This window comes from Monopterus albus, unplaced genomic scaffold, assembly GCF_001952655.1.
Source record: "Monopterus albus unplaced genomic scaffold, M_albus_1.0 scaffold462.1, whole genome shotgun sequence".
Classification (NCBI taxonomy): domain Eukaryota; kingdom Metazoa; phylum Chordata; class Actinopteri; order Synbranchiformes; family Synbranchidae; genus Monopterus; species Monopterus albus.
The window spans coordinates 64,545-80,961 of NW_018128342.1; the positions used below are offsets into that span (position 1 = coordinate 64,545).

Genomic DNA, 16,417 nt, shown 5'->3' on the forward strand with positions numbered 1-16,417 from the left:
ATTTCATAAAACCGTGAGTCGGTGTGTCCGGCCTACTCACATCAACGTCGTTGGAGTTGTTGCCAGGTAACGCCGAGGTTGCCGGGACGATGGGTTTACTGGTGGATGGGGCTGTGGGGTTGGAGCAGTGCTGGGAGATGCTAGGAGAGACGGGCTCCACTTTGACGATGGCTGGAGCTGAACCGAGACAGACGGACTGAGACAGGACAACTGGAGGAGGAAGAAGACAAGAGGAGACGGGTCATTGCTGCTCTCATGCTGCAGGAAGGCACAAACACCGGCAGGCAGCAAAGCGGCCGTTAAGAACCCAGATATCACCAGAGCGATGTTACCTAATCAAAACAACCTCTGCACGCTGGTCATTTTAGGACATGTAGGAGCCGTGTCCTTGTACAGAGACAAACAAACAAGACATGGTCACATTGTATATACTGTTCTCCCACATGTCTGATCAGTAACTATGCAGAACAAAAGTGAAAGAAACAGGTAAAACACACAGAACACTTGACATAACCGATGGACAGATTCCTGTGCGTTCATGCACCCAAAGTTTAAACAGACACACCAACCGGGTCTCTTCTCTTACCAGGTCTGCTCTGGTCCATGGAGGGGAGGCCCTGCAGAATGAGCGCCTTGGCCGGTGCTGGGGTCTGGGGGACAGGCAGGGTGGTGACACACACGGGTCTGGGCTGGATGGGGGGTTTGGTGCTCAGGATGGTGCTGGCCTTCAATGAGGATGAGCTCGGCAGAACTGACGCAGAGGCAGAACAAGTGTTAGGCTGCTCTGTCAGGCTGTCACCAGGACTTTATTAAACAAACCCAACAGCATCATTTCATACATCAGCTCCAACAAGCAACAAATACTAGGACACCTATATTCTACATGCACAGTGTTAGTGAAGTATAAAAACACCCTGGGATTTTTTTTTTCACCGTTTTCTGAGGGAAGTTCTGCAAAGCATCAAGTTCTGACTGTAAAATATAGGCCATCTCCTCTAAATGAACCCGGAGCTGTTACTGTATGTTGCAGCTCTGTCTCTGGACTGAGCCTGTCTCACCACGGCTCTCGCTGCACATTGTCCATTCCTATGTTTGTACAGTATTAAACTCTCTCTCCAACAGTACAACTGAACTGTGGCAGACTGCTGAGGCAGTGGTGATCTGCAGAACAGTTTGAGGCACTTTAGATGTGTAGATCCTTATCTATCATGAGTACCATCAGTCCTACATTCATTCTGTGGCACAGAAATGGTACATATAGTCCCTGGTGATATTAAATACTATATGTGACCAGCTTCACCCCATTCATTGTTTTCATGGATCAGTGAACCTATGTACCTGTGGCCTGCGTCTGTATTCCACTGATGACTGCCGGGATGTGTGTGGTTAACGGCGTCTGAATCTGTGTCTGCAGGGGGGGTACGGTTGTTGTTGCCACGGTGACCTCCATAGATCCCAGCGGGGGCGACAGCACGTCTCCATACATGTACGGAGGAGTGGGAGGGTTTTCACCTTTGACTGTGATCTGGACAGGAGAGACGACAGTCAGGTAACCTCAAGCCTCAGTTCTTACTGCCCATTTGATCTGACAGTCAGGTAACAACGCCAGGTACCGGGGTACGGTTTGTACAGTTCATGACAATAACAATATAGTATATTATGTAGAAATGTGGCCAACACCCAGGACCTTAAACTATTTTTGCTCATAAAGCAGTTTAAACATCATCTGTGTGACCACTGAGAGAATCCAGGATTGTAAGTTGCTCAAACAGTATTAGGACTCAGCAGGGAAATGATGAAACATTACTGGCCATAACTCACATTAGGATAATTCTTTGGGATGACATGTGTACTCATGGGGATTGTCAGTCACAATCAGATGGGGCTGTGTGAGAAAAACCTTCTGCTCAAGCAGTTAAACACTAGGCTGAAGTCAGTCTGATGATCGTCAGTGAGACATGTTTACACAGCAGTAATTTCACAACCTGAAATACATTCATTTGTCCAATCAGCCTCAGTTCTTACTGCCCATTTGATCCTGAAAGGAGTAGTTTTATATAAAGCCACAAAAGAGAACAAATTCTGACCCCAAAACAGCTGCACTGTTTTGGTGGAGTAGAAAAGTTGAGCAGCCTTCACTGGTCCAGCTGCATCAACTAAACCCACCATACACCGGTTTCTTCTGGATCAAACACACACCTGAGGTTCTGGTGATGACGCCGAGCAGTCAGACCCGAGCGACGATGCAGGAGAGGGAGGCTCTGCTTTCACCTGGAACACTGACACAAACAAACATGTGAGCTACAACAGAAGGTGTTAAAACTACAAAATAACACAGTAAAAATCACAATAAAGGGCAAGATGTAAATAAACCAGACGTGAAGAAACTGGAGAAGAACTTACGCATTTCCACCGGTAACGGCTGTGTGATGGTCATTTCACTTTTTATTACCGGAGCGTCCCCTTAAAAGAAGAAGAGCCACAGTGACGGCAAGACAGAGACAGAAGGTGAGGTCACATGTAGAGAACATGGGAGGGATGTTTCTGATAGTTAGTTAATAATATCTTAAAGAACAGACACTGTCCTGCTGCCACAAATACTCACTAGAGGCCAAATGTGTCCACCTCATCCCTGAAAAGAGTACCTCAGGTTTGTTTAATAAAAACTACAGTGAGCTGCTATTTGAGGAGTCACTCACATCTGGTACTACTGCCAGTATGAATAAAAACTCCCATGTTAGGAGGAATCAACAGGCTTGGAGCTGAGTGCCACAGAAAGTGGTGAGATAAACCAACTCTTTTCAGTACAAAAAAATGTGCAGTAACACCAGGTGTCCCTTTTCTTCTATACATGCTCCATCTAGGAACACAAAAATATTTATTTTAAAACATTACTGTAGCAACCAATGTAGGAACTGAAACGTCTGCTTTTAATTTATTAAAATGCTTGGGACTAAAGGTCTCCTCAGGCCTGACCGCCTGCTGTGGCAGAGTCAAATATCTCATGTTCCAGTGATGTCGGCAGTTTAAAGTTCCCAGAGCGCGCCATGGCTGGCTGGCTGGTTGGTGTGTACCTGTGAGCAGGTTGTCTCTGAGGTGTTGCCATGGCGATGTGGGGTTGTCAGGATCAAGGGTGAGGACGAGGTCATTGTCAAACTGTGAGAGGTTGGGAAAGGAGAGAGAGGGTCGGGGAGAAAGGAGATGAAGTCAGGAGAAGATCGGGCCAAACAGCTGCTAGATTTCAGTGGGTGTCTTCCAACCAACAATCAGCCTGAAAATCCTCTGACTCATCATCCATCTGCATCTACTGATGGTTCAAAGACCCGATGGGCTTTCTCCTTTATGTAACCCAGCTTCCAGCTACACAAGAAGGGTTTAGCACATACTTGTGTAGCAGCCATGCGTCATTGAAGATTTTGTGACATGACACAAGTGTTATTTCCCATGTTTTCAAATGGGGGCGCTAATACAAATACGGTGGCTCTGTAACTCTGACGTCTTTGTTTACATGATCCATTTCCGGTGTCAATAAACCACAAACTTTACCAGTAGCAAAATGACGCACTCCTCTTCTGTAGCTATCGTTGTTTCTATGGTATAAATCACCTGAGTTGTGATGCGGTGCATCACACCTGCCAAGAGAGCTGTGACCGGTGTGTTTTCAGCTGGGTCTATGTAAGACAATATGAACGTGAGATGTCAACATGTTTAAGGAACAGTTCAACATTTTGAGAAATACAACTCCTGTAAATGTGACCAAAAAGATAAAGAGATCATGTGGGGCAAAACATTTCCCCGAGTCAACACAAACTCAAACCTCCCTCCAGCTACTGACAGCATCCCAACATCAATCAGGAGAATGGCAGCAAAGAAAACATCGGATTTAATTACAATATGAAAACAACATTTTTGTTAGAGAAAAACTGAGTAGAGAAGGGGTTGTGTATGACTTCACTGTGCCATGAGCAGTGACACTTTCTTTTGTGGCCGTACCAGCGTGTCGTATTTCAATTCTCTGCCGAAGTCTCCGTCCTCTCCCTCCTCCATGCTCTCACACTGGTACAGGCAGGCATCTGACGGGAGAAACACAGGAATCAGATACTTCAGCCGTGATGAATAATGACAGACAGAGGACGGAGAAGCATCTCTGAAAAGGCAAATCTGGTTTCAGGAGTCACTTCCCACACAACAAACTGAGATTCTGGTCACTGTTGCTGAGATGGAGATTCATTTCTCTGCTCACCGGTAACAGTATTTCTTAAACATGGACTGTGTGCACTCAGCTGGTGGTATTACCACATGGCCTGGCTGTAACCATGACCCTGTCTGCCACTATTTCCCATCATGCCTTGCATGTTCCAATGAGCTATCTGGACTTTGAAAGCAAACACGACACTGTGGCTGTTCATGGAGCCTGTGTCCTGTCAGAGAGAGCAGGTGTGAATCCCAGCAGCACCTGGTTTATGGCAGCTAAAATTTACATGTTTTCACCTTTCAAGTCTTGAAGGTGAACGTACTATGCGTAGTCCATCACACAATATTAGACTATGACAATCCGTTGTCCTTTTTCCTGTAAAACTGCCAAAACATTTGAGAATTTGCAGCTTTTCTTCATCTTATGTTATGGTAACATGAATATCTGAGTTTTGAATTGCTGGTCAGAAAAAAGAAGACATCACCTTGTGCTGTGATACCCTGGGATTAAATGTTCTTATATTTGTATTTTATAACAATTAGTCTATTAAACAAGGAAATGATAATCAACAGCCGAATCTTCAATAATACAATTCTAGTGGTTACAGCTCTCAAAGATATCTGGTGTTTTTACCACAGCCCAACAAATACTCTGACATTATTCAGTCTCTGCTAATGTCAGTGTTGATAGGAAACACATTAGCAGCTGTGAAACTGCAGCTAACAACAGCAACTAGCTTCTCGACAATGTTTAAGGCTGCACTTTTTATTCATTCCTTAATGACAATGGAGCATTAAAAGCATACGCTCCTCTGCGCTGTGGCTGCTCAGCTGATACTTGTCAGAATGGTTTTGGTCTTTTCATCCAATCTGTTAACAATGCAAAAATAAAATAACCAAACTCTCCCTCTACATTTTCTTCTGTTGTATATGCTTGTTGTGTTTTTGCCTTTCCTCTGTATTGACCCACTTCTCATCTAATCACATGGAGTTTACTGCCTGACTGACCAATGACGGGGCTGGAAAAGAGCCACAAAGGGGAAAGATCTGACTCATCTCACTGTTTGTCAGTCAAAGTCAAATAAACTGAAAACCAGTGGGTAGTCTGTGTCTATTTTTCACCTCTGTCTGTCTCTGGTTGGTTCTCACGTGACAATAATTCTAATGTTTTCAATGATCTTGGTCCCTGATGTGAGAATAAATGAATCCCCCTCTGGACTAACCTGCTTGTTGTGGAAAACATGGCTCAGATGCAGGATCACCTGCCTGTAGGGCAGCAGCAGCAGCAGAACTCTGCTGTAGCACTGCTCTCTCTACATATCAGTGAGTCAGTGATTGCACCTGAATTTCTATCTTTTTCATTCCATAAAATACCAACGTAACAAACTGTCAGCGTGAAGCAAAACTTCACTGTGATGTTAGACTTCCCCATTTCACATCACAAGCAAGTGATAAAACTGTGTTGATATTTTCACCGTGGCACAGAAATGTTTTCGTAGGGTAGTTAGTCTTGGTTGTCGTCCCGTTAACTTTTATTCAGTTATAAATACAAACTATTGGTCACTTATTTCCCATGAAGTTTGACTGGTCTTTATGCTGATGTGTTGGCGAGGTCACACCGTATGCATAATGTGAGGAGACACAGCAGACGGGTCGATCGATAGCACACGATGATCAGAATCATGCACAAAGGTTGGCTGGTGAGCTAAGCTCCTCTGGAGGTCATCTATAAAATGCATCAATGCTGCATTCAGCAGTAATTTAGCACTGTAGGTTCATGCTGCTTATCTACCTAAAAAACTGAACAAAAACTTGAAAGAGTTCAGATGGGTCATTCATTTTAAGGGCTATAGTGGAGGCTGAAGGCTCGTAAACACCACAAATTCTGATATAACATTTACAGTCGACTTTACACCTGCTAGCATGAAAGTAGCTCCACAGCTTATGACCCGTATTCACACCACATCCACGACTACTGTAAACAACACTATGTAAATCAGAGCCCTTGTTGATGCACTGTCATAAATTTAAAAACAGAACATTTGCATATTTCCACTGAGTGAAAGAAAGGATGGGGAGAGAGGGAGAGACTTGTGATGCAACCATGGAGAGAGAAAGATGTACATGAACCAAGGTTTAAAGAAAAGATGATGGAGGAACTGATCCAGAACCAGGCCAGAGTCCACTGACAGGCATCTGACAAAACCGATACTTTAATCTAAATCCAGTCTAACTCAAAACACATGGTTGGCGGATTAGTTTCTAAGCCATGACATTTGCTGCTTTGGCTGGGCTGAAATGATAGAAAAAGTGATCATGTTCAGTTTTCAAGCAGAAAATGATAATGATTGTGTTCATTAGTGATAAATCTGCCAGTTCATTTTTTAATCAATTAACTGATTGCTTGTTCTTGTCAAAAGATTTCAAGGAGCTGAAGGTGACATCTTTAAATGTCTTGTTTTGTTCGGCCAAAAGCCAAACACCCCTAAATATTCAGTTTTCCTTATAAAACTGGGTAACAGTTAAATTTTGCCATTTTTTTCTGTGCATTCACTAATGTACTAATCATTAAAACTACTTTTAGATGAGTTATTTATTTTCAATGACGTCTATTTCGTGCTCATGACAGAGTTTTTAACAAGAAACATATCAACACAATAAAATATGAGCATTACAAAGTGAAAGCAGGAGACGTGATGTTACACTTCCACCCACCGGGCTAAGATAAACTGACATATCCGGGTGTGCACACTTGAGGAAGCACAGAGTGACCGCGTGTAACGGACACCTCACACTCAGTTTAACACTTTAGTTTTATTTTAATCTCAACCCTTTTAGTGTAAAATATACATTACAGACGGTTTAACTCCCCTGGTCGCAACACCTCCTCTCTGAGGGAGGCTGCCGGTCTGAGGGACATCCGCACACCCAGCTTTGTGTTGTTGAGAAGATGTGTGTTTTCTCTAACGCAGATTTTAAATGTTGACTCACCCCAGTCTTCGCTTGTCAGGAGGTTATCAGCGAAGAACCGGCTGTCCAAATCGGATAACAGATCCGTGCTCATCGCCACAAAGGCAGTGTGTTTGTACCGTCAGATATCGAGGTGATAACAGCTAACCGCCGCTAGCTTTAGCATTAAGATAGCCGACTAATATTAGGCATGGATATAATATATAATTCAAACTAACGTTGTATGTACTACATCAGAAAACTGATATTTTATTCAGTTTGCTGTCAAATGATCTGAAGGCGCTACCTTAGCTTCGCATATGACGGACAAGGAAACGTTTTTTCTAAACCATCGCCGCCCACTTGCGACAGAGCAGCCAATGACAGCAAAGAATGTTGTAATTGACAAGAAGAAGATCCAATAATATGGGACGGCCTCATAGCCACAGGCTACGGTGCGGGGCACCACATTCGCGAGCACAATGTGTGCACGACGTCGTAGCAACTCTCCTCTATCTCCCCTGTTTCCTCTCCACCTCTCCGCGACCCACTTAATCAATAAAAATAACTTATTTACAAAGAGATCCAATACGATGATTTGGAGAGTGTGATTGGGGCAATAGTCTGACTATCACTGAGGCAGAGTGATTTGGCCCATTCGAATGGTCGCATTTTGATTGACAAGTGAAGTTAACTAATCAAAGTCAGCAAATTGCGTGTCCGCATTTAAAGGACAAGCGTGCTGGCCAATCACCAGATAAAAAAAAAACCTTCTAATGAAGGTCACGTTGATTCAAGTATTACGAAAGTAAACCCATGTTGTGTTAGTTTGTACAGAAAATAAACGAAGCTGGTTTATGCATATCGCAACGTGAAAATATGCTGAAACAACGAAATTTTATGTTGTGTTTAGCATCTTTGCATCACAATACATTGTAAATGTTTTTAATGAAACCAGAGGACTCTAAATATTGGAAATTGTCAGATTTGGAAATAGAAGACCCCCAGAATTACTAAAGACTTAATATGTTTAACATAATACATAATAGAAGATGGATTAATATTAGAAAACATGAAGAATGCTATTAAAAGCATTTAAAGATTTGGAAATACAAGACCCCCATAATGACTAAAGACTTAATATGTTTAACATAATACATAATAGAAGATGGATTAATATTAGAAAACATGAAGAATGCTATTAAAAGCATCTCAAGCTATTATTTATGAGTTAACAAAAAAGTAAAGTTTTAATAATTACCACAAAAATAAATGTTCTTTTTTGTAACTGAACAGAAATGGAAACAGACGTGACACAGAGCGGAAACAAAATACGACTCATGATCCTCCACAACACAGAAAAAACCGTGGGAAACTGTGACGTGATCAGCGTTCATCAACACAGATACTGCTGCTACTGATATTACTGGTATTAGTTAATCCACACAGCTGAGTGTGATCTAGTTTTTAAATATAGGTGTAACACTCTTCTTTTTAGCCAAACTTTCTTATTAATGTAGTTTTTTTCTGAATGTAAAATGTCGGTGAGGCTAATAAAGCATGGGTAAAAGTGTTCTTGGCTTAGTGACAGTCGCTTAAAAATTATTTATTATTGCTGTAGTATTTGAACATACATTGAATGAGTACAACAAATAGATGCACAAATTCTAAACAAATAAAACAAGCAGAGAAAATGGACTAAAAGAGATGGATGGAGTGGATCAGTCAGTCATGACTTCCTGCTCCTGTTGCACCTAAAGTGAGCAAATAAGAATCATTAAAGGAATAATCCAAACCCTTAGCCTCTCCTTATTTCCTGCTCTGGCCTCTGTTTTCTCTCAGATGGCGTGGTCACAGAGCTTGTGGACGTCCTGCAACAGTCTCTCTTTTTCTCATCTTTTTTTGCCTTTCATTTATTACATTAGCTGCTGTATCATGCTGGCTTCAGCTAAACATCAAACTGCATTTGACTGAGAACACAGACTGTGGATTTTGTCCTCCATGTCTTAGTCACAGCCTCTATGGAAATTCTGTGGCTCTTTGGTTGCTGATTCTCCACCATGTTTTCCAGCCAGTCTTTAGGTGTGCCTGTCTGTTCTCTGGATGCTAAACAATCGCTATGTAATTCTGATCTGCCTCTCATATGATTCATCTGATTAAATTACTGTCTCTGACTTCTCTCATCCTGGGTCTGAAGTAAGTTTGTGGACTGATACATTTAATCTCTATGAAGACAGAGCCATCATCATTGCCCCCTCTCAGTGTAGTGGTCAGGGTGTGACACTCTTTTTATGGTGACAAACTCTTAACAACCAGCTTCAGTAGAGGCTGATGCTCTGCATAGACATGCAGTGGTCACACTAGTTTGTCACAAAGTGTTAAAATGCTAAATAAAAAAGAGTTCTATTTTGTGAGCTTTCAGTAGGCTATCACCCGCAAATGTTCACTTCCTCTGTGCTGCTGTTTACCAGCCTGAGCGTGTATGTGATGGGCTGAAACGCCTGCTCTAATGTTACCTGCTAACAATAACACATCCGGCTAATGACACAACAACATTTAATGCAGTTACAGGTTATATATGTTCAGTTCCCAATAAACATGAGCTAATATCAACTTTTATCATCAAACACTGCCCCAGAAACCCTGTTTGAGGTCAGTGAACTCCCACTAAAAGCTGGAATGGAACATCATACCAAGTCTGGTGGGTGGATGGAGAACAGCAGGAGACAGAAGCAGAAAGTCCTGAGACTGGAATGACTCGACCAGAAAGGAAGCAGCCACTGTAACCAGTTACATCTCTGGTCTCCTACTGGAACATACTGGGCATTTTATTCATGAGTATTTGCATAAGCTGCTGTGACTTTGTAAGCTCGTACTCATTAAGGATCTGATCCTCAAATATCATTATATACCCATCAGTATAAAGGCCTGCGGTTCCACATCGTCAGGCCTCCACTCTACACGGATTTAAAACAGTGGTCCTTAACCCGACCCCTGGTTTAGGCTCTACATAAAGGTTCTTTATTTGACCTATGGCGACCCCAGTAACTCCAGCCACAGCATCATGTTTCACATAGATGTCTGTTTTATCGGCTTCTGAAAAATGAAGGGCACTCTGTTCTACATCCGCTAAGAACTTTATTTTGTTGTCACTGCAAACTGCATATGAGAATGGAAAGTCTGACAGATGTGGTGTTATTATTAATACACAGAGATGCCACACACTAGTGTTTCCTGTGGCACTCTAACACAGTGTTCATGTCAGCTTAAAATACCATAAAAGTCACTTGGTCAAGACTGTTTCCTCGTCGTGAAGAGAGTGTGGCATTGTGTGGTTGGTGCTGTAGGTAGGTGGGAACTCAGAGCATCCTGTGACATGTTTCCTCAGAATATAGTCTTGCTGTGTAGCAGGTTCGAAAACCTTCCTCCAAGGAACTCTCTCATGCAAGGACAAAGTTCCTGTTTTCAGATCTGATAAAAGCCAAGTTGGCAGTTCGTTGAATCAGTTCAATCGCTGTCAGGATGAGTCTGTTCATCTCCAGCTGCCTGTTGGTCTTAGCAGTGGGCTGCAGCGTCTCTGCGGGTAGGAAAGTTTATTGATACATCTGTACACGTCTCACATTAACATTAGCATAGGCAGTATTTACTAGTTTTTCATTTCCTGGCATTTCCTGTACAGTTTACAGCCAGTGCCAAGTTAATGTTTAAAATCTGAACATCATACAGCAGCTTCATTGTTTAACTCCACACAATAACAAATTAACAGTTTCACCTGATTTTCAGTTAAAATGCCACTTTGTAAAGATTGTTTGGATCCGACCTCTCTCTGACCGAGGTACCTGAACATAATGGGTCAGTATTTACACCTTTTGCTCTGCTGACCCTCTCCTGCTTCAGTTAAAGACCAGTGACACTAAAGATCACACGTCAGCTCATATGTTTTATGTGTAAAATCTGCAAAATATATTGTAACTACAGCTGTCAAACAACTGCAGTACAACAACAAAGCACAACATTCCTTAAATAGAAAATACTGAAGTATTTATGAATAGTCAGGGGCAACTGTGGTTCAGTGGGTAGAGCAGTCTTCTACCAACTGGAGGACTGGAGGTTCAAATCTCGGTGCCTGAAGTCGAAGTGTCCTTGGGCAAGACACTGAACCCCCAAGTTGCCCCCAATGATTAGAGCCATCAGTGTGAGTTGGTGCCGCAGATGGCTGCCTCGTTTCTGTACCAGAGACAAATTCCAAATAAAATGATTATCGAGTTTTACTGGAGTCAGTGTTTTTTTCAGATGTTGCTGCTTCCTGGTACTACTGTACATAGTGCAGCATTCATTATGTCAGTATGCACTGTTTTATTTTGCAAGTTAAGATTTTGTCATGATGTGCATGTGTGTATTATTTCCATCTAACACCAACACAACACAACCAACGCCAACAATAAACCACATGGCTACACCTGTTTCAGGGACAACAAATGAATTTTAGTGATTTTTTTTATGATACATTATATTTCAAATCAAACGTGTGACAATAAAGTACAGAGTTGCTTCAGGCGCAATAACACTGCCACCACAAAAACATGTTGTTTCTCTGTCATAAACTATTTTGTGACATTCTGCATTAGCAGATGTTACAATGTACATGTCTGTGTTATTTCCATCCCTCACAAAAGGTAATAAGACACGACCAGTGACAACAACAGTGTCAACACCAACAGCTACACCTACAACAGGACACATGGCTACACATGTTCCAACAAGTGAACGAGGTACGACGACAATCTAAAGTTTTGCCAACCAATGACACATGATTGAAAATTTCACCCTTTAAGTCAGTAATATTTATATTTTAGTGACTTTTTTTTAGATAAATTATATTTCAAACAGAGTTGTTTCAGACATGATAACACTGTCATCACAAAACGTGTTGTTGTTTCTCTGTCATTAACTACGTTGTGAAATTCTGCATTAGCAGATCTTATAATGTACGTCTGTGTTATTTCCATCCCTCACAAAAGGTAATAAGACACGACCACCGACAACAACAGTGTCAACACCAACAACTACAACTACAACAACGACAAAACACATGGCTGCACCTGTTCCAGCGACAACTAGACGACGTATGACGACAATGAAATGTTTTACCAACCCTGCACAAGACAATCTGTGACTCATTGTAAAGGCTATATTCAATACTTTCATTTAAATTCAGGTAATGAAGTCTTTAAAATATGTCTGATCATCACCAGCACTTATCCTGATCAGTCAATAGCTGGACGAGTACAGATTGTCAAACAACTGTAGTGCAATAAAATGCACGGTACTCCCTCTGGAATGTAATGGAAGAGAAGTGTAAAGTAAAATAAAATAGACCAGTCATTATGAAATGTACTTCAGTGCTGGAGGTTGTAGATGTACAATGTAAAACTTAACGCTCCTTCTGTCTGTATGCACTGTGTTATTGTACAAGTTGTTCAGACTGTTTTCTTTGTCTTCCAGCTGCTCCTGAAGTCTGGACAAAACTTCGTGGTTTAATGTTAGGAATAGTTGCCACCTTCCTCCTCTTCCTCGCCTTCATCATCATTGTCTTGGCTGGTAGGACGTGCAGGTCCAATAAACGAGGTGAGTAAAGTTTGACCTCAAAAACACAAAATGGAAACAGTTAACATAAAACAGCATTTCACTAACAAAGGAAAGCATGTAAAAAAAATAAAAAAAAAATCTAGAGTACATGTATCTTAAACAACCAAATCATGCCTTTTAATGGATAACAGGTGATTTTGCTGGTTGGAAAATGATAAATAAGATATAATTTACCTAGAAAGATAGTTTGAGGCAGAATAATAAGCACTTTGGATATCCTCATCAGCGGTTTTACACAAAACTGTTTTATAAGGGAGATATTCAGCAGATTACTAATGTGACCGTCACAATCTGGGTTGGCAGGAAACCAAGGCCCACACCACGTCTACGACAACATACAGGACCTACTGTATCAAGCTGCAAAAGGTGAGAACTGGAGTGCAGCCAGTTTATATGAAGGATGCTTTTCATTACACAAACAATGATGCATTTAAATATTACTCATCTTAAACATGGAGTTTGTTAAATGTAAACCTTTTTTTTGGAAGGTGAGGACAGCTCAGCTGAGCCAGCAGCTGTGTACTCCATGGCCACATTCCCATGTAAATAATGAAATGTTTTGCAGCATTTTTGTGGTTGTTTGATTCTTTGTTTGTTTGTTGTGTTTTTGGGTTTAGCATGGCTTTTAAAACCAACTGTGACGTTTCCTTAGCAGGTGGGCCTGAGCCGTATTACTCTGTGTATTTCTTACCCAAACCACCTGGAAGCCATGACGGTTGACATCTTCACAGTTTTACCTGAATCTTTGGCACAAAATGATCATTTATTTAGTTTGAATCAGACAAATTATGACACATCAGGCCCCCGGGTAGGGACATGAAGATGACCTCCGGTGACCCACCCAGGAGCAGGTGGAGGTTAAAGCTGTGCCAAAGGAGTTTCACTTCACATTACCTTACATTTAATGCATGTTTTCATTTTCAGCAGGAGGAATAATTCATAACAGTTTCAGTAAAATCTGATTATTATCTTTCAGACAGCATTTTGGAAATTGGACAAAATGTAAAAAATAATTGTAAAAATGGAAAGAAAAAAAGTCCTCCACACTACTGCTATCAGTAATCAATAAGCAAACAGGATGGAGGACCCAAATTCTATGGACAACGGAATGGGGAACACTCTGGGGCCATCTGGTGGTAGAATGGAGAAATGGCAGTTTATGGATGTTTCCCTAGACAATGTGGAGGATGCAGAGATGGAGGCAGGAAGTAAAATGAACAAGACCAGACGAAACCGTGACCTTTGTGACACTCTCCCATTGTCACTGGTCCAGACCTCCGATGTAAAGTTCATATGTGGGTGTTAAATAAACATTGGACTAATCCTTTTGACCACATACTCATCCATTTTCTGCTGATTATTCAAGTCCTGTTTAATGATTGATTTCACCATATTATGTTGTATGCACAGCTGACAATGTGAGTGTCAATAAATTCTATATATTCATGCACTCGTATCTCTCATTCTTTGGTCCAAATGAAACAGGTATCACACCGTTGTCTTGATGAACCCTGCTGAAACTATATTATGGGAGCCAGCTCTCAATTTATTATTAATTAAATGTATCAATTGGTGCCATTTTGCTGTTCTTTTGACTCTGTATTTAAACGTGTGGTCAAAGCTGTCACAGTGTGTTTAGCTTTTTGATTGTTTTTGGTTTGGTAATTGTAACATGAACTGTGATGCCTGGATACTGAGAAAAACCCTCAATTTTATGGTGATTTTCAAGCTCCAACAGTCATGTTAAGACTTTGACTCCTGTTTTATGAGCAGAAGCTCTGGTAACTTCATGTTATTTATTTATTTTTTTCTTACATTAAAGGTACACGCTGCACATGAGGCGGCGACATGATGCCGATCTCCATCAGCTGATCATAGCGTTTCCAGAAAACAGGCGATTCTTTCATATTAAGCGACAGTGTTTCCAGAAAACAGGCAATTCTTTCATATTAAGCGACAGGATGTCTCTGATTATGAACACAGAGTGAACGGCCTGTACCACTGAGTGAATACTGCCCCAAAGAGCCCAGGCACCGGGACACAATCAAGTGTGATTTTATTTAATCCAATCATGATTTTACACAGTCTAGATCAAGATATGGATTGTCAAGCTCAGTCTGATTCAGATGTCCTCACTGCTGAGTTTGTGGTTCATAATCTAAAGCTGTGGGCTGTTGGGAGGACACTGTGTCCACATTGTCTGACCACAGAAAGGCTGCTGTCCACAGCTCCGTTTCCATCTTGGCCAGTGGTGTTTGTCTTGATGATTTTTTTATCATGAAAACATTGAATTGGCCTGTTTGGTTGGATAAAAGATCTCAGTAGTGGGACTACTGGTGTGTACAGGCTTCAACAAATTATGAAGATAAATTCTGAGAGCAAAATTGTAGGTTTGTTCTAAATAAAATCAGCCTATATAAATGTGACCTTAGTAGTTTGATGATTGTTTCTTCCGATTTCCCAGCTGTGTGCACTACAGGGAGCTCGGGGCATAAGCACAGTCATGTTACTACTCTGTTTAAATGTAAGCTTGTCATCTTTTATAGGGGAGCAAGTATCTATGTTCATTATCAATTAATGTGCCAGTTATTTCCTTAATAGATTAACTGTGATCCAAATATGTCCTTTTTGTGATGATCAACAGGCCAAAACTGAAATAAGTTTAGCATTGTTTAGTTTATCATGAAAGTCTAAGAAAACCAGCACATACTGACATATGAGAAGCTGAAACTAGAGAGAGATGTTCTTGGCATTTTTGCTTACAAAATGATTCAATCACTCAACAAAACAATTTAATTTTCTGCCAATCAGTCTCCCCAGCTCCTCATATACAATCGCTCACAGGGTGAAGTACAGGGATGAGGCCAACTGAAGCTGCATTTGTGACAGTAACTTTATTCCATTTCAGAACTATAGCTTAATGCAACAGACACAAACTGACATCAGAACGATATAAAATGAACACAAAGAGATGCAAAACAAACACCAAAAAGGACAAAACAAATCCCTAATCTCGTGTCTACTTTATCTTTCTCTCACATGCAGAAAGACGTGTCCTCAAGTCTCCATAATAAGTAATAAATTTGTGTCTGAGTGTGACGGGTGTCTGAGGTGGTGCATTTGCATAAGAACAGCTGTAGGTGAGTCACATTCCCATCAGCTTACAGCTGAATAAATACAGCCTATTTAATAAGTAAACAGTAGGACCCCCAGCCCTTTACCATCTATTAAAGAAATCAAAGTCTGCTAAACAAATGAACTTATTGATCTTTTCTTCAATCCAGTTCAGGCTCTTTACCTGCTGCATTAACAGGGTGGCCCTGCTCTTTATTTACCTGTTGCCATTACAGGAGTTTCACACCTATAGTCATGTTGCATTCTGTTGCATTTACACACAATCAGCTGGTGCTTGAGTTAATTTTCAGGCACATTTCTCTTTTCTGATGAGAAGTGATTTAGGCCATTTCTGGGTGGAGTGTGAGAGCGGATGTTGTGACCACAGCATCCTGGTAACAGGCACAGTTAATGCACTCAGTGAGGTGTTTACTTTGGACTGCAGGCCGCTCATGGGGTTGATTTACTCCACAATCCCACCCAGACAAAGTAAAAGTAAAATAATAATGTT

The 16,417-nt window shown here is 41.3% G+C and overlaps 1 protein-coding gene across 1 annotated transcript in view; it reads right to left on the reverse strand.

Moving 5' to 3' along the window:
• Positions 1-7,517, reverse strand: part of atf6b (activating transcription factor 6 beta) — a 14,075-nt gene extending 6,558 nt beyond the window's left edge. The window contains 8 exon segments of the mRNA XM_020587575.1: positions 41-210; positions 587-751; positions 1,339-1,525; positions 2,200-2,279; positions 2,404-2,463; positions 3,075-3,156; positions 3,994-4,073; positions 7,186-7,517. Coding sequence (XP_020443231.1) covers positions 41-210; positions 587-751; positions 1,339-1,525; positions 2,200-2,279; positions 2,404-2,463; positions 3,075-3,156; positions 3,994-4,073; positions 7,186-7,258 — 897 coding nt within the window. The 5' untranslated portion in view covers positions 7,259-7,517.
• Positions 7,518-16,417: the final 8,900 nt, after the last annotated feature.